Source organism: Panthera onca, chromosome A1 (assembly GCF_046562875.1).
Source record: "Panthera onca isolate mPanOnc1 chromosome A1, mPanOnc1 haplotype 2, whole genome shotgun sequence".
NCBI lineage: Eukaryota > Metazoa > Chordata > Mammalia > Carnivora > Felidae > Panthera > Panthera onca.
Window position 1 is genome coordinate 134,977,166 of NC_138339.1, and position 25,199 is coordinate 135,002,364.

Consider the following 25,199-nt stretch of genomic DNA (forward strand, 5'->3'; position numbering starts at 1 on the left):
ATTTTGATCCACTGGCTTCCGGCATTGTTTTCCGGTGACATACATTCTCTTTTATGCGCAAAACTGGGTAAACCCGGGTTTTTTCATTCAGTGTTTTATCACACTTCTTTTTCCATATTCTTTTTTTTTTTTTAATGTTTATTTACTTGAGGGAGACAGCCTGAGTGGGGGAGGGGCAGAGAGAGAGGGAGACTCAGAATCTGAAGCAGGTTCCCGGCTCCGAGCTGTCAGCATAGAGCGCCCACACGGGGCTTGAACCCACGAACCGTGAATCATGACCTGAGTGGAAGTCGGACGCTTAACCCACTGAGCCACCCACGCGCCCATCGGTGAGTACTTTTATACTGGTGTCTATACCGCCAGGGCCCCAGTCAGTGCACTGACACACACACAGCATGGTGAGCAGGGTGCTGGCCACATTCCAGCAGCTGCTCAATTTCTTTGCCGGACTCTCCTCTGCCAGACCTGCTCTTGGTGGCCCTTTGGCCCGCCAGGAAGCTAACTAGTAAAGATCAAGTATGATCACCAATGTTCTCAGTACGTGAAAAACACATCAACTGGCATTTTTGACTTTGGAAATCCCAGAGATTTCTTGTCCAGGATGGAACTGCTCCTGTCCAGGATGTCATGTCAGCACACGGAAATGCTCTTCCTGGACAGAAACACAGTATATCCGGCCAATCCTCAAGGCCAAGCCAACCATGGATTATATACTTACTTCCTTATTTCTTATTCTTTTTTTTTTTAATGTATATTTATTTTTGAGACAGAGAGATCACATGCAGGGGAGGGGCAGAGAGAGACGGAGGGGCAGAGGGAGACAGAGAATCCAAAGCAGGCTCCAGGCTCCGAGCTGTCAGCATAGAGCCCGACGTGGGCCTCGAACTCACGAACTGTGAGATCATGACCTGAGCTGACCTGAGCTGAAGTCGGATGCTTAGCTGACTCAGCCACCCAGGCGCCCCCCCCCCCTTGTTTCTTATTCTTTATCCTATACAAGCTTCTTGCCTTCTGTCCCATTCTGTAGTTCTCAGGGAAGGCAGTCCACCTAAAGTATTAGAGTTTTTTGTATCACCTAAATTCTCTTCTTTAATAATTTTTTAATATCCGCTATATATATATATATATATATATATATATATATATATATATATATTTATCTTTATTATATGTATATATATTTACTTTATATATATATTTACTTTACTGATCTTTAACTTGGTGCTAAGTGGACATCTATATCCTTTTTTATGATAATTTCCTTCAAATGGTAATCAGATATGAACACTGCCTGAATGAAGCATAGTTTAGACTCACTATGATCTTTTTAAAAAAAACTGAGGTACGGGGCACCTGGCTGGCTCACTTGGCATAACATGTGACTCCTGATCTCAGGGTGATGGGTTCAAGCCCAACACTGGGTGTAGAGATTACTGAAAAACATAAAGAAAATCTTGGGACGTCTGAGTGACTCAGTCAGTTAAGCATCCAACTCTTGATTTCGGCTTAGGTCAGGATCTCACGGTTCGTGGGACTGAGCCATGTTGTCAGATTGGATCCTGCTCGGGATTCTCTCTCCTCTCTCTGCTCCTGTCCTGCTTGTTCTCTCTCTCTGTCTCAATGAAAAATAAGTAGTGTCTGGGTGGCTCAGTCAGTTGAACGTCTGACTTCAGCTCAGGTCATGATCTCATGGTTCACGGGTTCAAGCCCTGCATTGGGCTCCCTGCTATCAGCACACAGCCCGCTTCAGATCCTCTGTCCCTTCTCTCTCTGCCCCTCCCCTGCCCACTCTGTCTCTCAAAAACAAAGTCATTAAAAAATAAAACATTTAGCAATGAGTAAGTAAACTTTAAACAATAAAGTAAAAAGAAAATCTTTAAAAAGTTTGCGGTAAAATGTACAATTCAGTGGCAGTAAGTACGTTCACCTTGTTGTGCAACCATCCACTTCCAGAACTTTTTCACCATGTCAAACTGAAACTCTGTACTCATTAGACAGTGACCCTATTCTCTCCTCCTCTGTAGCCTTTGGGACTGCTATTTCTTCCTTTCTCTAGGAATTTGACTATTCTAGGTATCTAGGTATCTCATACAAGAGAAATTATGCAATGTTTGTCCTTTTGTGTCTGGCTTATTCATTAGCATATTTTCAAGATTCCTCCATGTTGTAGTATGTATCAAACTTTTACTACATTTCGCGGCTGAGTAATATTCCATTGCATGCACATACTGCATTTTATTTATATATTCATCTGTTAGTGGACATTTAAATTGTTTCCCTGTTTTGGCTACTGTGAATAATACTACTATGAACATTGACAGACAAATACCTGTTTGAGTCCCTGCTTTCAATTCTTTTTTTCTTTTTTTAACTTATTTAGCTTATTTTGAGAAAGAGAGAGAGAGAGAGAGAGAGAACACGGGAGGGGGCATAGAGGGAATCCCAAGGAGGCTCCATACTGTCAGCGTGGAGATTAATGTGGGGCTCGAACTCACCAACCAGGAGATAATGACCTGAGCCAAAATCAAGAGTCAGGCGCCTAACTGACTGAGCCACCCAGGCATCCCAAATCTCTCTCTTTTTAAAGACTTAAAAATAATTTTTTAACATTTATTTATTTTTGAGAGAGAGAGAGAAAGAGAGTGTGAACAAGAGAGGGGCAAAGAGAGAGAGATAGAGAGAGAGAGAGGGAGAGAAAGATACATAATCCGAAGCAGGTTCCAGGCTCTGAGCTGTCAACACAGAGCCTGATGCAGGGCTCGAACTCACCAACCAGGAGATAATGACCTGAGCCAAAATCAAGAGTCAGGCGCCTAACCAACTGAGCCACCCAGGCATCCCAATTCTTTTTTTAAAGACTTAAAAATAACTTTTTAACATTTATTTTTGAGAGAGAGAGAGAGAGAGACAGAGTGTGAACAAGAGAGGGGCAGAGAGAGAGAGAGAGAGAGAGAGAGAGAGAGAGAGAGATACACAATCCGAAGCAGAGCCTGATGCAGGGCTGGAACTCACAGACCACAAGATCATGACCTGAGCCGAAGCCGGGTGCATAACTGACTGAGCCACCCAGTCGCCCCTTTAAGACTTTTTAAAGTTATCTCTACACCCAATGTGGGGCTCAAACACACAACCCCAAGATTAAGAGTTGAAAGATCTACAGACTGGGCCAGCCGCGTGCCCCCCTGCCTTCAGTTCTTTTAGGCATATACCCAGAGGTGGAAATGCTGGATCATGAGGTAATTCTTCTATGTTTAACTGCCTGAGAAACCACTATACCGTCTTCCACAGTGGTGTACCATTTGCATATGGTCGTCTTTACGTTTTTAAATTATGTTTATCCATTCTTTGCTATAGGAAATTGATACTTAGATACAGTGAACCGGTAGAAAATCATGCGGTGTGTCAAAGAGGTATCTGCCAAACACTGCTAGTTACCATGGTGATGAGTTACCAGGATGCAGAGACTTGGTGGGGGGAAGTGTGTTGGCGAGGTGGGGCAGGAACATGGCGTTGGGGCAGTCAGAAAAGTAGGCGAAACAATCCCACGTCCTGCCACTCTGTTTCAGCTTGGCTCATCTGAGGCTGAGTTTTGGAGGGGATGAACAACGAAGGGGTGAGGACAAGACAAAGAGGAACACGGTGGGGATTGATGGTTGGATTGGATGCGTCCTCGGGTTCTTCACTATTTGGCGTGAAATTAATTTCAGGGAGAGTTTGCCTTGCCTCCCACTTTATCTTAGATGTTCCCAGAGTCTATCTCCTTTCAAAAGCCTTTATAAAGTAGACAGGCTCTTGGGTGGGTCAGAAGGTCCGACTTCAGCTCAGGTCATGATCTCACGGTTCGTGAGTTCAAGCCCCACATTGAGCTCTCTGCTCTCAGCACAGAGCCCGCTTGGGATCCTCTGTCTCCCTCTCTCTCTGCCCCTTCCTCGTTCGCATGCTTTCTTCCTCTCTCAAAAATAAATAAACATTAAAAAAAAGCTTTCGTAATGTATAAAGTGTACAACTGACTTATAGCCTTTAAACAAATGGAACCTGTAGGTGAAATACAATTGTACGATGGCCTTCAACATTCATGGGGAAAGGAAGAGATTGAGATTGAAACACCTCGGCACTTTATTCTTTCATCAGACCAGACGCCTCCTGACGCCGTGGGAAATCACAGTGCTTTGGTATTTGGAGAGCGGTGAATGAAGAGGCATATCTGCAATTTTTATTTCTGGTGGGTCTTTCTTTAAGACAACTTTACGATCTTCCCCATGACAAAGCCTTTCGCTGTGATTCAAAAACAGAGAGTCTTCGAAAGGGCCAGCGTGGATCCCACACACTTCTGCGTGCTAAGGGGGGAAAAATCTGCTATAATTCACACCAAACAGCATTTCATTAGATGAAGATGGAGATTCCCCGATAGTTTTTCTAACTAACCCCGCTAAGGAGGAAGGTCTAAGGGACAGAGCAACCTAACATCCCCGCCTTTTTTTTAAAGCATGCTCTCTGGCTGGTGTCTGGACCATCCACAAGAGCAGTGTGGACTGCTGACTACTTATGTACTTACTTACTCACTGCTTATGACCGTGTACAAGTCATTTGCCCTGCTGTGAGACTCAATTTTCCCAAATATAAAATGGTCATTTTTTTAAATGTTTATTTATTTTTGAGAGTGAGTGCGAGTAGGGGAGAGGCAGAGAGAGAGGGAGACACAGAATCGGAAGCAGGCCCCAGGCTCTGAGCCGTCAGTACAGAGTCCAACGTGGGGCTCGAACTCACAAGAGATCCCGACCTGAGCTGAAGTTGGACACCTAACTAACTGAGCCACCCAGGCGCCCCTAGGAATCCTAATTTGAAATCTCCTATTATAGTCTGATTATTACAATAGATTCTATTCCCCTTCAAAGAAACAACTTATCTTTTCACAAGTGATCAGCTCATCTGAATTTGGAAAATGTTTTGAAAATACTGAATAGCAGCAGTGAATGGGCAGTGAGTCTTATCTGTAAATCTAGCCAAACTGTTCCTGTAGCTCTCAACCCACATATGCAGTACAGCTTTAAAAATTCATGCTCTGTACCACAGCTTTAATATTAATGACATACTTCATTAATATTAATTAGGTCCATTCTTTTTTTTTTTTTTTTTTTTTTAATTTTCTTTAATGTTTATTAGTTTTTGAGAGACAGAGAGAGACAGCACTTGAATGGGGGAGGGACAGAGAGAGAGAGATGGAGACACAGAATCGGAAGCAGGCTCCAGGCTCTGAGCTGTCAGCACAGAGCCCGACGCGGGGCTCGAACTCACAGCCACGAGATCATGACCTGAGCCAAAGTCAGACGCTTAACTGACTGAGCCACCAAGGCGCCCCTTAATTTTCTTTAATGTTTATTAGTTTTTGAGAGACAGAGAGAGACAGCGCTTGAGTGGGGGAGGGACAGAGAGAGAGAGAGAGGGAGACACAGAATCGGAAGCAGGCTCCAGGCTCTGAGCTGTCTGCACAGTGAGATCAGGACCTGAGCTGAAGTCGGATGCTCAACCGATTGAGCCACCCAGGCGCCCCTAATTAAGTCCGTTCTTAACTGGGAGTTGGCATTATGTGGACAGAAAGGTAGACAGAGAGCTCTGAAATCTTTTGGAATATCTATTTTAAGTTCATCTTTGGGTTATTTGAATAGATAATGCTATTTAACTCTTCCTTGCAAGTTCACATGAAAGTACATCAAATAGTTTTTGCCAGACAGGAGAATGGTGGTTGCCAGGAGGGAGGGGGACTGGGGAGACACAAGTCAAAGGGCACAAACTTTCCCTTATAAGAATAAGAAGGTCTGAAGATCTCATTTCAGCATGGTAACTGAATACTGTTAATAACACAGTATTGCATACTTGAAAGTTGCAGAGAGTGGATCTTATGTTCACCAGGAGAAAAAAAAAGAGTTAACTATGTGAGGTGATGAATGTGTTAATTATCTTGAGCCTGGTAATGATTCCACAGTGTGTATGTTTATTAAGTCATCACGCTGTCCATTTAAAAAATGTATATTTCTGTATTATTCCCTATAAAGCTGGAAAAAATAAATATGAATTTAAAAATAGCTTTTGTAGGGGTGCCTGGGTGGTTCCATTGGTTAAGTGTCTGACTCCTGATTTTGGCTCAGGTCATGATCTCAGGGTTTGTGAGTTCGAGTCCCTTGTTGGGCTCTGTGCAGACAGCGTGGAGCCTGCTTGGGATTCTCTCTCTCTCTCTCTCTCTCTCTCTCTCTCCATCTTTGCCCCTCTCCCACTCTCTCTCAAAATAAATAAATAAGCTTAAAAAATAGCTTTTGTATAGTTATAGATATGTCTATTCATAGATATATTAAATTATACTATAACTATGAATTTTTTTATTATGAACATTTATAGGAAAATACCTTCAGATTCATGTTCCTGAATTTCATATTTTCTTTCCAAGGCATAACATAACGTCTTGGGATCATCCCGTGCTTTACTGAAAATCGTGGCAAATGAACCCCAGCATTTGGAGCACACCTGGAGATTGGGAAGGCAGGAAGGAAGGATATCTTGTGAGTTAAATAATTGTTTTAGCATTTTTGCTGCATCCATGATGTGTGGATCCCCATAGCTTCAGGACACAGAGCTATGGCACTGTTTGAGGCTCATCTAATAATGAACCCACTAAATCTCCAAGTATCACCAAGAGCCAGAGTCCGGGCTGGATATCTGAGCCTCCAACTTCACTCTGTCCTTTACAATCTGCTCTCAGTTTTCATTTAACCTGATAGTAAGGGAAAAGGCAGCAGACTCAATGATTTTCCCCAGGCCTACAAGAAGTCTCTGACCAGCCACAAAAACCAGCTTCTGAATTTAGTATCTGCTTTACACTCAGGTCAGACTTGCTTTCTCCCTGCATATACATTGTTTCCCTCTGAGACGCAAAGTCTTCCATACAGATGCCAAAGGAAGCACAAAATGTTTGTCCTTATCTTTGTAGGTCTGGGATTGCAAACAAAACAAGGAATAACCCCCCCTCAATCCAGAATGCCCAGGTCCTCACTCATTAGAAGGCTTATATGAACTCTCATCAGTGCAGCTGTTGGCAATCTTAGGTAAGATAGGACACGTGTCCTTGCCCGGAGCCATCACCTCCAGGAGGGACAGAATTCTCATCTAGAACTTCACTAACTCACTCATGTAATTATGATGACATTGCTGCCTCAGACATCACACTGTTTTGCTAACTTCATAGCAACCCACAGCAGTTACATCAGCAGTTGATTAAGAATGTGGAGTTTTCAGGGGCACCTGGGTGGTTCAGTCAGTTGAGCGTCCGGACTTTGGCTCAGGTCATGATCTCACGGTCTGTGAGTTCGAGCCCCGCATCGGGCTCTGTGCTGACAGCTCAGAGCCTGGAGCCTGCTTCTGATTCTGTGTCTCCCCTCTCTCTGCTCCTCCCCCGCCCATGCTCTTTCTCTTTCTTTCAAAAATAAATAAAAACATTTTAAAAAAGTTAAAGAATTACATGTTTGACATTTCAAAAAAAAAAAAAGAATGCGGAGTTTTCAGCTATTTTTAGTCATGTTATAGCTGCATGACTAAAACGTTCCCATCATGAACAATTTTTCAAAAATGAGGATGCTTCCAGACATAGTACAAATTTGACACATGCATTCTAGACGACACTCTGGACTGTATCATTATTATTCACAAAGAAGCCCTCCATGTTCACATTCTTTATTTGCCCTTAGCTTATTTTCTTACTTATGCATGGTGGTTGTGTGTCATTTATGTTTGCTACCAACTGCTTACACACACACTTTATGAGTGGGAGTCAAATATGTTTTGATCCAAACCAATTCAAGCCATTTTACCCCTGAAGATCTGAGATATATTGCAGAATATTGGAAATTATAAAAACTCATTTTATCACAGCGACTGTGTCTTACAGGAATGACACTTAAATCACCAAGAGAGGTGGAGGGTCATTAGTAGGTGGAAGGTTATTAGGATCGATCCCATAGCCAGCAAGTAAGAAGTTAGGCTGAGTGGCACCTGGGTGGCTCAGTCAGTTAAGCATCTGACTTCGGCTCAGCTCATCATCTCACACTTTGTGAGTTCGAGCCCGACATCGGGCTCTGTGCTGACAGCTCAGAGCCTGGAGCCTGCTTCGGAGTCTGGGTCTCCCTCTCTCTCTGCCCCTCCCCTGCTCACGCTCTGTGTCTCTGTCTCAAAAATAAATAAATGTTAAAAAAAGATTTAAAAAAAAAAAAAAAGCCTGAGCATAAGAATTACGGCCAGTTTGGTGAGAGTATTCACTGAATATATACCTGGCAATAGTTTGGTGAGAGTATTCACTGAATATATACCTGGCAATAGTTTGGATAGACATTTCTTTCTTATTTATTTAATTTGAGAAGGGGTGGGTGAAGGGGCAGAGAGAATAGGAGAGAGAGAATCCCAAGCAGGCTCCACACTGTCAGTGCAGAACTGGACCTGGGGCTCGAACTCACAAACCATGAAATCACGACTTGAGCTGAAATGAAGAGTCGGACTCTTAACCGACTGGGCCACCTAGGCACCCCTCTTTTTTCTTTTTCTTTTCTTTTTTTTTTTTTTTAAAGTAATCTCCTCACCAAACATGGGGCTCAAACTCACAACCCCAGGACCAAGAGTTTCATTCTCTACCAACTGAGCCAGCCAGAAGCTTCTGGATGGTTAGACATTTCTAGATTTGAATGGGCAGAAAGGTTCAGAGAAGAGTAATTTTAATAGGTAAAAATATAAAGAACCCTCAACGTTGAAGTGTTGGAGAGGACTCCAAACCCTGGCTTGTGCCCCAGTAGGACCCTCACTCCATTCTGACCAGGTCATCTTGCTTCTGGAGCAGGTCTGGGAGCAGAAGACCTCGACGAACCCCCAAACTCTGCACTTTCCAGAGGGCATACCGCCTTCCCCAGCAGGACGCAGGTGTTCACCGTCAGTGGTGTGAATCATCAGGCACAAATGAACAAAAGCAGACACAGAGGTGCAGACACAGAGGTGGAGAAATTCCTTCAGGAGAATCTGGCCGTGGATGTACATCTCCGCGGGGAGCTGATGGTGAGGATTCCAGGCAGCAACAACAGGTGCTTTGAGGTGAGCGAGGAGCGGATGGGTAGATCCTCGACTGAGGTAGTGGCCACGATGCTATTTTACTTATTATTACTATTTTTTAAATGTTTATTATTGAGAGGGAGAGAATACACAAGCAGGGGAGGGGCAAAGAGAGGGGCAGACAGAAGTTCCGAAGCAGGCTCTGCGCGGTCAGCACAGAGCTCAACGCGGGGCTCAAACCCACGAACCGAGAGATGATGCCCTGAGCTGAAGACGCTGAACTGACCGAGCCACCCGGGGCCCAAGATGCTATTTTAAAGAGGAAGGATCACAGTAAGAGTCTTTTTCATACATGTACTCAGTCCTGGGGTGACCTGGACATGAAAAGAAGGCTTATGGGGCTGTAGAGCCATCAGCCAACAGCAGTATCCCCATCTTGGGGCTTCTTTTTCCAGAGGCTGCTTTTGGTGGAGTTCACAGGGCTCCATGTGGTACCTTTGTTCCCTAACTTGAACTTGCCACCCATGATACTGAACCTGAATTGCATCTCTTTTGTGAGGTTAAGGCAGTTCTTTCACACTAATGAATAAACCGATCTGGGACACGTCAAAAATCCTGCTGAACATTTGGCATCAATTCCCTCAGCGTATGGCTGCAATGGGTATTTGTAGAATTCCAGGAAGTCACAGTTTCTATACAGAGGTACCAGTGAACACCAATTGATATCCTTCGCTGGGTCATTTCAGAAAGATTTTGCAGTGGGGCACCTGAGTGGCTCAGTCGGTTGAGCGTCCGACTTCAACTCAGGTCATGATCTCACTGTTGGTGAGTTCGAGCCCCGCATCAGGCTCACTGCTGTCACCCTGTCAGTGCAGAGCCTGCTTCTGATCCTGTCCCCCTCTCTCTGCCCCCTTACCCACTTGTGCTCTCCCAAAAATATTTTTTAAAAAGGAAAGATTTTGCAGAATTATTTTGACAGGTTTGTTCGTTTTTTTCGAACCTTCAGTACCTTGTGGCAGAAGTACAGGGTAAGAATCCAAGATGAAATAATAATAATATGGAATGGATTTCTAAAAAACTAAACACCTCAACTGTTGGTTTGCATTTAACGTTAGGGTTTAATCCATACCAGAAACCCGTACAGTTTCCAGATAGTAAGGTAACAACTGTTGGTGAAAATGAACCAGGATGGTCCATTTAGTGAAGATGAACTAGACTGTAATGTTAATGCTCGTCAACAAGTGTAACTAGAAATATTAGTATTTACATGAACGTGTGGCATATAAACTAGCACTTAACTGGATGTTATTTTTCCCAAAGTATCACACGTTTCTTATTATTTTTAATGTTTATTTATTTATTTTTGAGGCAGGGGTGAAGGGGCAGAGAGAGAGGGAGACAGGGAACCCCAAGAAGGCACCACACTGTCAGCACAGAGCCCGATGCAGGGCTTGAATTCCCAAACCGGGAGATCACGCCCTGAGCCGAAATCGAGTCCAACGCTCAAATGACTGAGCCACTCTGGTGCCCTATCCCAACGTAACATACCTTTAAGATCACCTCTCATAAAGAATCTCAGAAACAATATTCAGTTACGTATTTAAAATATTTTTCTTCCCTTGGTTATAGCAATTTTATGAAAGCATGTCTGAGGTTTCAAAAACAGTCACTTGAGGGGCACCTGGCTGAGAGGTGCCTGAGTCTCTTGAACTCACAACGCCGAGTTTGAGCCCCATGCTGGGTATAGACACTACATAAATAAATCAATCTTAAGAAAAAAAAAAAAGTCATTGCCCAAAATCTAGTTTTATTTTTGTGTTCGTTATGAATAAAAAGCAACCAATAACCATTTTCCTCTTCTTTTCCCACTTGTATCCTTAGATCCAACTTCAATGACTATGTATTCCAGGAACTAAAGAAAAACGTCAAGTACTATCTGTAAAGAAGAGTTTACAATTGCTTCTTACATATTTTTGCCTAATCTATTTTGTAGACTAAAGTCAACCCTTGGAACACCTTAACTACTTTTATTTCCTTCAATAAGAATGAGTAATTTGACACTTCAGGCAGATGTAACATTTTTAATACCCAATTTCCTTAACATAAGGTAAAGCAGTCTTAGGCAGGCAACCACCGGGAATTTTTTAAATGTACGTGGTAATTACACAGGTATGGATCACATTCAGTATTCAGTGTAAGATCGAGTTAATTTAAAGGAAGTAAAAAAAAAGTTAAGAATGAATACTTCTTTGAAAAGCTTCTGATGTTAATTTACTTCCTGACAAATAAGTTTATACTGATGAGTATAAACCTATTTTGTCTCTGTCCTTAAAATTGCTTGAAAGTTCTCAGAACACAAAAAAACTAAATTTGAATGCATTTGTAACAGTTTAACAATTTATGTGCCTTATTAAGATCTTTTTACGGAATGTTTTGAAACCAATCATAATTCGCTACAAAGATAAATCAAAAACGAAAACAACTTTTTGAATGGCACGTTACAATGACCTAGACAAAAGTAATTATCAACTAGTAATAACTAACACATGCAACAGATTGAGAAATTAAATCTCTGCTATATACTTTTAAATATTTTGACATGAGAAATGTGTCTATCAATAACATTCATCTTCCCACAAATTCAACATTATTTTCAACAAGAAAACAGTTCTTTCTGTCCAGATTTTTAGGTTTATCAGTGCAAAGTAAAACGAAGCAATCTCAGTAGAAATGGCTTATTACAAGGTTATTCTAGAAAGGCTTAATCCTCAAAATGTACTAAAAGATGTCCAAATCGTGAGAATGATCGACCTCGATGGCTTCCTCTGCATCCAACTTGGTCTCTCCGTGGCCTTCCTGCGGCTCGTCAAGAGAGGCCAGGGCCTCGTTGGTATCACTTGCGAAAGTTTCTCGTGATGTGTCATCATCTTCTTGAAAATTTAGATTTTTAATAGCTTGTTTCATCTTTTTCCCCAACACTTGTGTTCTTCTCTTCCTAGCAGCCTTTTTATTTTCATACTCCTTTTGATTTTCAATGTAGAAAATGTCCTACAATAAAGGAACAACCTTAAGAAGAAGTACCGTTTATTAAATGTTTGGTACAAGGCGGACCCTTCGTGATCCCCATCTCTCACAAAAAACAAGGAAATATTATTAGACTCGTAAATGACGCACAGAGTCTAAGACAGTAGGGGAGTGAGTCCCCACTGCAGACAGAGGATGAAGCTGTAATTCCAGCTCAACCCCACATTCACTCCAGGGCCCACGCTCATTCAACCATAACATACCATCATAGCTACAGGTTTCCTACGTGGGACGAGACAGCAGGAAAATCACGTCATTCAGGAGTTAAATAAAATCTAATGTGTCACAAGAAAAACACAAGTCTTTGAAATAAAGTGTACTAACTTTGAAATTGTCATAATAACCCTACGTGACTGCGCATGCTAAGAAACCAAGCAACGCCTGAAATGTGTGACTAAGTACGATCACGTAACCTACACAATGGAAAAAATCCATTCCTTAAAAAATGTCACTGTAATTAACGTGGGCACATAAATCTGTCAAAAACTTAGACCACAAGGCATAAACACAATATAGTCAGCACTGGGATATATTCCAGGAAGTTACAGAAAAGGGATTTTATAACACAAAAATACGAGATTGTCAGTCCAGGGCCCTCCACCTTGGCGACTGCTGTGGCAGATTGCCACGCGCACTGCAAGGTGTTCCGCAGCATGCCTGGCCTCTACCCACTAGCATATATCCACCCATCCCCAAACTGTGACAACCAAACACTTCTCCAGGCATTGCCAAACGTCCTCACCTCCTCCAAGAGGCAAAACTGCCAGCAGATGAGAGCTGAAGTGGAAAATGCATTTTATTAAACTATTACATGGAAAAACGTTACAATAGCCTCTGGGAACCTTGATACAGCTGGAGAAGTGTAGATTCAGAGGGTACAAAAGAAAGAAAAGTAGGTCAGGGATCTGAAGAGAAGGCCAAAAATGACTGCTAAGACAGAGCAGATTCAAAGGTTTAAAACAGAAGGTAGGATGGGCACTCTATTATCTTCTGGGAAGGGATTATTAAAAGCTGTAACCAAGTCAGTCTCTATTATGTTCTTAAAGTGCACAAATCACAAATCCCTCGTTTATAAAAACCACTGTGGAAGACGGTGAAATAAAGGTGGCCCTCTCCAAAAATTTATGCTAAGTAGTTACAAGCAGCACACAGAATTAGCAGAGGAAGGAGTAAGGAACTCTCAAATTAAGGCGACAAGGGAAAGCTTCAGAAGATAAACGCTTTGGTGGACAGGAGGACTAAAAGTATTTGCTAGAGAAAGGACAAGGGATTGGAGGTGGAGAAGGAGGGTACGCGTGTTAAGAAGTGGAGGAAAGACACAAGAAAGTGACGAGAGGAAAATGAGGCTGGCAACCATTTACTGAACAGGCACATTTACATGCCAGGCATGTGCTAAGAACTGTTCATTCTCACCAGAAGCTCATGGAGTGGGTATTATCCTTTTCTGACGAGGAAAGGGAGAGTGCCTGCATCGGGAGCACATACATTAAAATCCGAGGAGGAAACTGAGGCACAAGACTGCAGAGCCAACAGGTGAAGGTATAAAAAGTTAGCTCATCTAGTAGCTCTCCAAATTCACATTCTTAAAACCGATTGCGTTGCCTTCACAGAAGAGGGACAATTCACAATCTTTTAAAGAGTCTACTTAACCTTCAAGCGGAGAGAGAAAGAGAAGCTGCAAGGAGAAGCATTTCCATTTCATGGGAAAGCACATCTGAGCATGTTGATAACAACAATTCTAAGTAGTACAATGTTTGGCAACACTCAGTAAAATTATAAAGTTGCCCTTTTCACTCCAAATACATCAAGGCTTTTTAAAAGGAACTGCATTCCATGGGTTATGAATGTGATAGAACAAACTGGGAAACGGCCCAAAGAAATGTTGTAACCTGTTGTTAGCGTTGTTATGACAAATGCAGACAAGAGATAATCTGAGGGCAGTTTTTTCCTACATATATGTAATTAATTTTACAAGTTAAGAACCTCAACTGTATGCTATTTGCACAGGGAGACCATTACAGCCAAACTTTTAAAAAATATAGCAACTAAGGGGTGCCCGGGTGGCTCAGTCAGTTAAGTGTCTTGACTCCTGATTTTGGCTCAGGTCATGGTCTCATGGTTTGTGGGATCGAGCCCTGCATTGGGCTCTGTGCTGACAGCACAGAGCTTGCTTGGGATTCTCTCTCCCCCTCTGTCTCTGTCCCTCCTCTGCTCATTTACATGTGCACATGTTCTCGGTCTCAAAATAAATAGACATTTAAAAAAAAAGTGTGTGTGTGTGTGCATGTATATATATATAGCAAATTAATTTATTTTTAACTACTCATTCTTTTTTTTTCTCTCAAACTTTCAATTTTCCAAAACAAAACTTAATTACAAACCAAAACAAAATGGTACATCACATACCAAAACACAATCAAATTTTAAAAAGGCACAAAGACCCACTCAATTCAGCTCCCGCTTCCTTCCGAATTCTACAGACTGAGTGTTAGCATTATAGTGATCAAAGAACAATTATAACATTATCATTTGATGACACTTAAAATAACCTATGATGAAATACTATTTGCTTTAGGTTTTTTCCTCTAATAACAAAACTACTCAAGCCATGCACCATGCATAAAATTTGGAAAAACAAAGGAAACCTTAAAAGCCAAAACATTTAAAACCCCCTTGAGTAGACCAAATCATTGGTAACTTTTTGCTATTCTACATATCAATTAATTGTCCCATGCCTCTTTTTCATTATAAATTTGTACTTTGCCTTTCAAAAAACTTGAATAATACTGCATTTTTCTCCTTTTCTTAAAAATGCTGTGAAAAGGGGTGCTTTGGGGGGGCTCAGCTGGTTGGGCGTCCAACTTCGGCTCATGATCTTGCCATTCTTGGGTTTGAGCCCTGTGTGGGGATCTGTGCTGACAGCCCGGGACCTGGAGCCTGCTTCTGATTCTGTGTCTCCCTCTCTCTCTCTGCCCCTCCCCGATGCATGCTCTTTCTCTCCCTCTCAAAAAATAAACTAAATGTCGGGAAAAAAAAAATGTTTTTTAATGCTTCACAAAAATAGAGGCTAAAGGGCAGTCCTTTTAAAAATGTCCTTCTTGGGGTATGCCTGGCTGGCTTAGAAGAACATGCAACTCTTGATCTCAGGGTTGTGAGTTCGAGCCCCACAGTGGGTGCAGAGATTACTTAAAATAAATAAACTTCAAAAAATGTCCCTCTTGGTCGACATTCTTTAATTATTAGGTATTCCAAATGTTTCTACCATTTGTTGTTACAACACAATGTTTCTGGTAGTTTAACATAACCTGCTAACATTAAAATCTCTTTCTCCACAATGAGTTAGAACTGAATTTCAAAGACATGTGATTCAGTGAAAAAAACCTGTTTCAAGTCAGTAGTCTGTGCAATCCCAGGCTAATCATTTTTATTACTCATCCTGTGCATAACACAGGAACATCTACTTTGACAGAACGGGGTGCAGATTAAATCCTATAAATAAGTGGCCCAGTGCTGCAGACATGGTGAATAAATGTTATTTTCTTCTCTTCTGCTTGTGGAAACTGTCTGTCCAAAGTTTGGTTACCTAGAAGAATCTTCTCCAGATACCACTTTCTTTAATCCTTTCAGAGCTCTATTCAATAGGCAGGGCACTTATTACAGTCCCCACTTCATAGATGACAAAATTAAGGCTGAGAGAAAGTAAGTGGTCTGTTTGTATTCATGTAATCACTAAATGGCCAAATTAAGATTAAAACCCAGATTTTGAATGTTAGAGAATTATTTTTATCTCACCTTGCTATTTCTCTGTAAACAGGGACATTTTGCTATGAAACAATGTTTAATGTTCCTCAGAAGAACGCTCCTTCTCAGTGCACACCTTTTGTCAGGGATTACAGTGTGGGAGGAGGGAAAATGCAAGCAGTGAAGCCCGGCTCTACTACTCAGTAGGCGTGTTCCTCAGGAAAATGACATTGTTACAAATCTACCAGTCATTGTTTCAGGAGGAAAAAAAGGCAGTATGGACAAGAGATTTCAAATGTGCGGTAACAGTAACATTTCCTGTAGCAATTTCAATAGCAGATTTAAAAAAAATGACTGGAAGTGGACAGCCAGAAAAGAGGGGAAACAAACTAACATTGAGGGGTGCCTGGGTGGCTCAGTTGGTTAAGCGTCTGACAAGATCTTGATCTCGGATCAGGACATGATCTCACGGTTCCTTGGGATCGAGTCCCAAGTCTGGCTCTGTGCTGACGGTGCGTTAGCTCAAGAGAAGTGGCTTTTATTTACCTGTCATCATTAGCATTATAAACGGCTAAACCACAATGCTGTGACATGTGCTATCCAGTTATAATAAAGAGAACACAAAGCTGATCCAATACACCATCTGTGTCCCACGTCCATCACCTCTTTCCTATGCAAGAAGCAAGTTCTTAATCTTGATTGTATCTGCTAAATGTAATCACGTTCCTTAATTAACAATTAAAAGATAAATGCTGAGCCATGAAAAACTCACACTGCAGAAGAACGCCCAAAGAGGACATTCTAGTAACGTACAAATGATTAATAGTGAAGAGGCTAGCTTTTGTTCATAAGAACTAATGGAGACAGAGGAATGAAATGAAACAAATCCACAAGGAGACAATGACCACAATGTGGTACATTCTATTATACAACCATCTCAGACTCTTCAAAATGTCTAAATCATAAAAGAAAATGTGGAGTTAAAGAGAGCGAAAGAGATACAAAAAATGAAATGTGAAAATCTAGATGGGATCTGAGTTTGAGGGAGGGAAAAAAGGCAGAAAATACATTCTGGGGACAATTCAGGAAATTGGAATACGGTCAATACCTGATACTAAGAAATTGTTTTTCTTTCTCTTAGGTGACACAATGTAAGACAGTGTCCTTATTATTAACAGTTGCTTCCTACAATAATTAGGGCTGAGTGTCATAATTTGTCACTTTTTTCCAACTGGTACAGAAGAACAACTGTAAAGTAAGAATGTCAAAATATTAACAACCCCGAATCTTAAGTGCAGGAAATTCATCCCGTTATTATTTCATCTATTCTCCATGTTTGAAATCTTTCATTAATAAAAGGCTGTAGGAGGCTAGAAAAAATAATCACATGCTAAACGACCAGGAAAATGGCCATAAAGGAAACTGTGACGCTGCTGAGCAAGGGAAGAAAACGAAGAGGAAGAGTTTATAAAGGCACATGTTTTACTTGAAATGAGACAATGACAAAATTGGTCAATTTAAGGCAAAACAGGTGATGGGAATTAAAAGAAGCTGAGGAGAAGTCAAATTATGATGGGTCTTAAAAGTCAAGGGCATATAGTTTTTATTTACCTTAATTTGTTCCTCGCTGATACTAGGAGTATTTTTCAGGAGATTCAGGAAGACCCCACCTGGTGTTCTTCTTCGACTACCATTCTACAAAAAGAAGCAGAAATAGGATACTGTATACACTCTTTCCACGAATGGCCAAAGGGTCTTTTAAACAGACAGGTACCAGGTGCCTGGGTAGCTCAGTCAGTCAGGTGTCCAACTCTTGATTTCAGCTCAGGTCATGATCTCACGGTTCGTGAGTTCAAGCCCGTGTCTGTGCTATCAGCAGCGTCCAGAGCCTGCTTCAGATTCTGTGCCTCTCCTCTCTCTCTATCCCTCCCATGCTCACGCTCTATCTCTATCAATAATAAATAAATGCTTAAAACAATTTTTTTTAATAAAATATTAATGAATCTATAACTTTGTGTTCAACTATTAGCAGTGACACAAAAAGGGGTGCCAATACATTCATGACTTTTTTTTTAAGTTTATTTATCTATTTTGAGAGAGAAAAAGAGAGAGAACACAAGCAGGGGATCCCCAACAGGCTCCATGCTGCCAGTGTAGAGCCCGATGCAGGGCTGGAACTCATCAACCTAGAAATCATGACCTGGGCTGAACCCAGGAGTCAGATGTTTACCAACTGAACGACCCAAGCGCTCTTCGTGACTATTACAACTTGTCTTGTTGTTAACTTCTATAATCTATGCTCACAGGCTATTTCCTTAGCCATTGCTATCTATTCTAATGGGTTTCTTTCCTATTTCTAAAGTATAATATTGACTCACTTTCACGTGATGTTACTTTTCAAATTCATGAAGGGCAAATAAGAAAGAAGCCATTCAGACTTCATCGTCTCCCAGTGTGAAAGCTGAATTAAACGTTATCTCCAAAACCATTATATAGGATAAACTGCCACTGCGTGTGATCTGGCCTAAGCAAAAATAGTGATCTTTCTGCCGCTCTCAAATGGTGGTGTTTCTCACTTCATACCTGTCAGAATGGCTAGCATCAAAAAGATAAGAAATAACAACTGCTGGTGACAATGCGGGGAAAGGGGGATTTTTGTACGCTGTTGGTGGGAATGTAAATTGGTGCAGCCACTATAAAAACCAGCATGGGGGCGCCTGGGTGGCGCAGTCGGTTAAGCGTCCGACTTCAGCCAGGTCACGATCTCGCGATCCGTGAGTTCGAGCCCCGCGTCAGGCTCTGTGCAGATGGCTCGGAGCCTGGAGCCTGTTTCCGATTCTGTGTCTCCCTCTCTCTCTGCCCCTCCCCCGTTCATGCTCTGTCTCTCTCTGTCCCAAAAATAAATAAAAAACGTTGAAAAAAAAAAAAATTTAAAAAAAAAAAACCAGCATGGAGGTCCCTCAAAAAATTAAAAATAGGAATACCATATCGGGGGCACCTGGGTGGCTCAGTTAGCTAAGTGTCAGACTTTGGCTCAGGTCATGATCTCACCGTTCGTGGGTACGGTCCCCGGGCTGACAGCTCAGAGCCTGGAGCCTGCTTCAGATTCTGTGTCTCCTTTTCTCTCTGCCCCTCCCGTGCTCGCACTCTGTCTCTCTCAGTCTCTCAAAAGTGAATAAACAATAAAGGGGCGCCTGGGTGGCTCAGTTGGTTGAGTGTCCAACTTCGGCTCAGGCCATGATCTCACGGTTTGTGGGTTTGAGCCCTGCGTCGGGCTCTGTGCTGACAGCGCAGAGCCTGCTTGGGATTCTCTCTCGCCCTGTCTGTGTTTCTCCCCTACTTGTGCTCTCTCTCAAAATAAATAAACTTAAAAAAACATTAAAAAAAAAAATGTTAGCCCCTACTTTCAACAAACACTGTAAGAGATGTGTTGTTGACCACACACTAACAGGATACAATTTATGGATGGTTTTTGTAAGAAAAGTAATAAATGCAAAAACCAACGATACGGAATTTTTAAATTCAGTTTTTTAAAATCTGAAACACACGGCAATAAATTGGTAAGTAAGAGATCCGAGAATCAGAGATAAGTTTATTTTGTAAAATAATCACATGAAACACAATATAAAATGGAAACAACAAAGTAGTTAGTCTTACCATTATGAAAAGGCCGCCGTTTTGTTCAACTTCAGCTGTTTCCATCAGAAGTTCAATTGCCTTTTTGTTCCCAATTATCCTCACTACTCGAGCTATCAGATCTTTCTTTGGTTCCTGCAACCTGATAAGGAACAAACAGAATAATATTAACCTCTTTATTTGTTGTAGAAAGTTGAAGAAATCTACCTTAGTCTCCTGGGTTAGTGCCCAAGTAGGATCAAAATCCTATTCTGCTAACATCTGTGTTTTGAAATATTGAATATTTAACCTTAGAATCACTGATAGGGAAACGCTGCTACCTTGGGTTACCCAAGAAGACAGTAACCTCAAGGTTCCACCTCAAGTCTCATAACTTGCCTCCTCATTTTGCCTTCATGGATTATGGTGGTTTCAAAATAAATGTGCCCATCCAGCAAAGGGAATGCAAGCCTAAAAGCAAAAGAAGGTAAGTCCATTCTTTTCAAAACAATTAAAAAACATACACTATGCTTTCAATTATTATGCCTAAAAGTCCCAGAGACGTCTGGGAGCTTTAAAATGGATAGCACCTTCCTCTTAGTCTCTCTGCCTCAGAACAAAGGCTATGGCTAATATTTACTGACTTATTATGGGATGCACACAATCCTAAAAATTTTGTAGACGTTATACCAGCTAATTGTGTCAACAACCTTATGAAACAGGTACTTATCCTCATCCTACTACTGAGAGGTAAAAAGAGAGGAAGCCTAAGTAACACTTCTAACGTCAGAGTCCATACTCCATAGAGATAAAGGATTAATATGGGAGTTCTACCAGTTCTCTAACCAGACCTGGCTTCCTTGCTCCTTCTCAGCAAGAGGCACTGTATTACTGTGGAAAGAGCACTAGACTAGGAACAAAGGGACCAAGGTTTAGTTCTGACTCTCTGACACAACCGTGACTTTGAGAAGTCATATGAACTACTGGGTCTCAGTGTCCTGATCTGTAAAGTGATGTCTTTGGTTTATAAAAATCTCTAAATTCCTTTCCAACGCTCAAATTCCAAACTTTCTCTGCAGGTTAAAAATCCAGTACTAACACTGACAGGCTTGCCTGGAAGGTAAATACTTGTTTTCCTACCACCAATATTACTCTTGAACCATATCTGTTTTCAAGTGACATTATTCATTAACGACTTAGAGCTAATAAAAAGCTAAACAAAATTTGAGCTTGTTAAAAAAATGAAATATCAATTTACTATACACCAAGAAATTCTATTCTAGGTATTTACCTGACAGAAATTAAAATGTTTCCAAATATCTGTATGTCAAAGGTCATAGAGCATTATTCATAATAGCTAAGAATTGGAACAGCAATTCAATATGGATGTTTATATATGTATATAAATTAAAAAGGTGTTGATTCCTGCTACAACATGGACAGTCTCAAAAATATTACATTAAGTGAAATAAATCCAGCACAAGAGAATACACACTGTATGAGTCCAACAATATGAAATGTCCAGAAAATGCAAATTTATGCCAACAGAAAGTAGACTGGCAGTTATTTGGGATAGGAACAAAGAATAGCTTTAAATGGGCATATGGTTATGATGGATCTTATTGGGGTGATGGAAATGTTTTAAAAGTGGTTTATGGTTATTGTTGTAAACTGATAAATTTGCTAAAAAATCAACACCCAAAATGGGTGAATTTTATCGTGTACAATATGCCTCAATGAAATTATAAAAGAAAGGTGATGAGTATCTGAAAACACTAAAGAACAGGAGTGCCTGAGTGACTCAGTCAGTTAAGTGTTCGACTTCAGCTCAGGTCATGGTATTACGGTTTGTGGGTTTGAGCCCCATGTTGGGCTCTGTACTGACAGCATGGAGCCTGGAACCTGTGGGGTTCTGTGTCTCCCTCTCTCTCTGCCCCTCCCTTACTCACTCTTTGTCTCTCAAAAATGAATAAACATTACAAAAAACTAAAAAAAAACAAAAACAAAAAACCGCTAAAGAACAAAACAAAACCCCACAATGTGAAAAGATAAGCTTTTAAAAAGATAAGCACTAAATGGGAAGAGCTGCTCAAAGTTCCTAAAAGCTTGCAAAATTATTTTATCAGGCCTGTCCAAATTTAATAAAAAGCTAATTTAGCTAATTAATTTAGCTAATTTAATTTAGCTAATAAAAAGCTAAACAAAATTTGAGCTTGTTAAAAAAATGTATTTACCCGACCAAGATATAGTCCTATAACCAAGTAAGCCCAGAGTCCATCCTTCAAATTTAAAAATCTCAAAAGAGGGGCACCTTGGTGGCTCAGTCGGTTAAGCACTGAACTCTTGGTTTCAGCTCAGGTCACACTCTCACAGTTCCTGGAATCGAGCCTGGAATGGGGCACTGACAGCACGGAGCCTGCTTGGGATCCACCGTCTCCCTCTCTCTGCCCCTCCCCTGATCACTTACACGCACGCACGCACGCGCGCGCACGCTCCCAAAATAAATAAAAATTTTTTCAACCTTAAAAAGAAACATTCTTAATGTACCTAGATTCATTTCCAATAAACGGAAGATTGTTGGCCAAGCACTCATTTGTAGGCCAAATTTTAATGCTCACCTGAAAGAAATTTCATCAGCTACTTTCTCTTGCGAATCATCCTCTGTGATCTCATACCGGCCTTTATAGTTCATTTCTAGTCTGTCCCCTAGTCGGTCTCTGACAGGTCGTTTTCGTTTGAGATGACCTTGCCCGTTTTCCTCTTCCTTTGATTCCATTCTTTTGCCACCGTGCATATAGTCATCTAGCTCTTTGTCTAATTCTTTTGTATGTTCTTGAGATTCCCTCTTAAGTTTCTTCGCAAGCAAATAATTGTAAGTTTCGGACTGTCTGCTTTTGTCAATAGTACCCTCCATTCCCAAGATACCAAGTTCAGTGGCCACTGCATCTTGATTCTGTTCTTGTAGCACAGCACCCCATATGTTGTTAACCTTCTTTCCTCCAGGAACAGGTAGTTTCTGGCTGCTCTGGCCAAACTGAAAAGGCTCTGGCTTGGGAGGAGGATTAAAACATTTCTGTCGCTTGCGTTTCCAAAGGGAGCTATCATCATCGGAATCAGAGAAACTCTCCTCACTGGAATCCACACTTTTAACAGTCCGATAATGTGACACTGGTGCACAAGGCGTTGCAGTACCCTGGAAGGGCCTCACTATGCTGTCCCCACCTAGTGTCTTCTGCAACTGAAAAGAAATGCAATCAATTCGCAGGAAACACATCAGCTGCACCCAGCACGCCCCAGTTTTAAACAAGTTATTTTGGGATTCAGCGGGACCACCGTGAAGCAGAACAATCCTCAATGAATCTCTGAAACCGATCCAGTCCCTACTTTTCTAAAGTTCTACACGGAATCTTCCCATTTTAAAACCACAAATTCTTATTTGTAAAGCTAATACAGCACTTAGTTCTAAGGCTTTTTTCTAAAAACTTACCAAAGCTCTTAATTGCCACCTTGGAAGATTTTCTCTATTTTCAGTTATCGTCAGAATGTTCGAAAATGACATACGCCATAATTATTAGTACCAGTTGTGAAAATTAATAAAAGGAAACCTCACTAAACTAGGGTCAGCAGGCTAGAAGAGGGAGTTCTCCTGCCCTATCATCAGGAAAAGACCATAACTTGCACCTAACACAGAAAGATGCCTATACCTTACTAACCCAGCAAGCGGAAGCTTTTCTTGTAGCCTGGCAACAGCCCAGCCACTGAGAGACTGTCCCAACTCAACCAATGAAAAGCCACTATACTTTAAACTCCCAGCTTTTTCCCTCCCAACTCTTCCCCCTCCTCTATAAAGGAGCATTCCTCTTCATTATTCCCACTTGCCTACGGTTTTGCCCTAGCAACGCTTGGTCAGAGTTGTGATTCTCTGCTGTTTCAGAGTAAATCCCATTTTTGCTGGTAAAATAATTGACAAGTTTTATTTTAGGGTGAACACAGTTATGACAGAATTTTTCTTTGTTTCAAAACACGCCATTCTTGCGCTTAGATAAATCAACTTCCTTTGTAGGGTTTTATGACCATATTCTTTTGATATTGGATTGTAAACTCCTACACATAGGAAGCCCTGACTACTTCTAAAACTGCACAGTTCACTCTATTAAGCTTACCGAGTCATGGGTCAATCTATGTAAAACAACTTGGAAAAGACCGAAAACCAAAACTGAAACCTTTGTATCAATTTCCTAAGACATCATTCAAAAGGGAACAACTGTGTGTTTGTACTAAACACAAGTATGTGCTAGAAATGGCAGGCAGGGGGCGCCTGGGTGGCTCAGTCGGTTAAGCGTCCGACTTCGGCTCAGGTCATGATCTCGCGGTCCGTGAGTTCAAGCCCCGCGTCGGGCTCTGTGCTGACAGCTCAGAGCCTGGAGCCTGCTTCAGATTCTGTGTCTCCCTCTCTCTCTGACCCTCCCCCGTTCATGCTCTGTCTCTGTCTCAAAAATAAATAAACATTAGAAAAAATTAAAAAAAAAAAAAAAAAGAAATGGCAGGCAGGAAGGGGAGCCAGTTTTCCCTTGTTCAAGTAACTAAAGCATCTAAGATTCGTCAGACATTGCTGTGCACTGTGCACTGTATGACTCACTAAATCCCTAACAAATACCCTATCAGCGGCGTATTCTTATCATTCCCATTACACAAATTGGGGCACGAGGCTAAATACCTTGGCACTGGTCACACAGTAGAGGCGCCAGTTTTCGAAGGCAAGCAGCCTAGCACAAAGCTCGCTCAAAGTGCTTGCTACTTAGCAGGCAATCAAAATACACTCCCATTTAAAAAACGGGGAGGTTAATACAAAACCGGGTGTCACATTATTGCACGGCGAAGCGGCGTCGGTTGGGACTATGGAAAATCAGGCCCCCGTGCATACGATGAATTTCATTCCCGGTCCTCAGTCTCCTTACTTGCCCAAGGCGAAAAGGAGTGCCACAGGCTGTTTCTGGCCGCTGTCCCCAGCTCATACATTTTCCGCAACATCTGCCGGGCCGAGACAACCTACCCGCGCCGCGGCAGGCAAACTCCCTAAATTCGGGAAACCCAGAGCACCGCAGGGCAGGCGAAGCGACCGCCGCACGCCAGTCTCCAGGAGGCCGAAAGCCACGCGATCCCGCCTGGCAACGAAATGCCGCGCCAGGGTTCGGACTGCCCGCTGTCGCGTCCCCGCCCAGCGCCTCTCCCCGCCGCCAGGGCCCGCGTGCCGGGCCGGGGACGCCCGCCCGACGCTCAGCCACACCGCCGCGCGTCCCTTGTGCAGTCCGGGCTCCGCGCGCCCGCCCCTCACCCACACCGCCGCCCGTGCCTCCTCGCAGCCCGGGCTGCGCGCTCCCGGTTCCGAATTACCCGCCCGCCTTTCACACTCACCGGCACCTGCAGCGGCCTGTCGCTGGGTGCGACCGTCATGTCGGAATCCGAGTCCGAAAGCTGCCCATCTTCCATGTCGCCGGCGTCCTGCGCCATCTTCCCGCGGCGTGGCGCGGCGGGTCAGGAGAGCACTTCCGGCGGGGCGGCGGGAAGGTCCAGACGGCGGCGGCTGCTCGGGCGCCCCCGCGAGGGGCCGGCTCCCGTTTTGACCTTGCGCGCGGCCTACTCCGGATACCTGGGTCAACGCTGGCGGATATGCACAA

The 25,199-nt window shown here is 42.3% G+C and overlaps 2 protein-coding genes across 4 annotated transcripts; both read right to left on the reverse strand.

Annotated features, from left to right (window-relative positions):
• Positions 1–4,098: 4,098 nt before the first annotated feature.
• On the reverse strand, positions 4,099–7,172 carry SPMIP10 (sperm microtubule inner protein 10). 2 transcript variants are annotated; one of them, XM_060636240.2, is made up of 3 exons: positions 7,046–7,172; positions 6,402–6,519; positions 4,099–4,337 (listed from the first exon to the last, which is right to left on the reverse strand). In XM_060636240.2, exons 1-3 carry the CDS (start codon positions 7,156–7,158, stop codon positions 4,128–4,130), a joined length of 441 nt encoding a protein of 146 aa, XP_060492223.1. In that variant the 5' UTR covers positions 7,159–7,172; the 3' UTR covers positions 4,099–4,127. The 2 variants fall into 2 exon arrangements, with proteins under 2 accessions (XP_060492223.1, XP_060492224.1); XM_060636241.2 differs by lacking the exon at positions 7,046–7,172 and adding an exon at positions 6,906–7,032.
• Positions 7,173–10,868: 3,696 nt separating this feature from the next.
• On the reverse strand, positions 10,869–25,155 carry PHAX (phosphorylated adaptor for RNA export). 2 transcript variants are annotated; one of them, XM_060636238.3, is made up of 5 exons: positions 24,937–25,155; positions 22,140–22,759; positions 19,564–19,684; positions 17,518–17,601; positions 10,869–12,129 (listed from the first exon to the last, which is right to left on the reverse strand). In XM_060636238.3, exons 1-5 carry the CDS (start codon positions 25,030–25,032, stop codon positions 11,860–11,862), a joined length of 1,191 nt encoding a protein of 396 aa, XP_060492221.1. In that variant the 5' UTR covers positions 25,033–25,155; the 3' UTR covers positions 10,869–11,859. The 2 variants fall into 2 exon arrangements, with proteins under 2 accessions (XP_060492221.1, XP_060492222.1); XM_060636239.3 differs by having other exon boundaries at positions 22,140–22,753; positions 24,937–25,151.
• Positions 25,156–25,199: the final 44 nt, after the last annotated feature.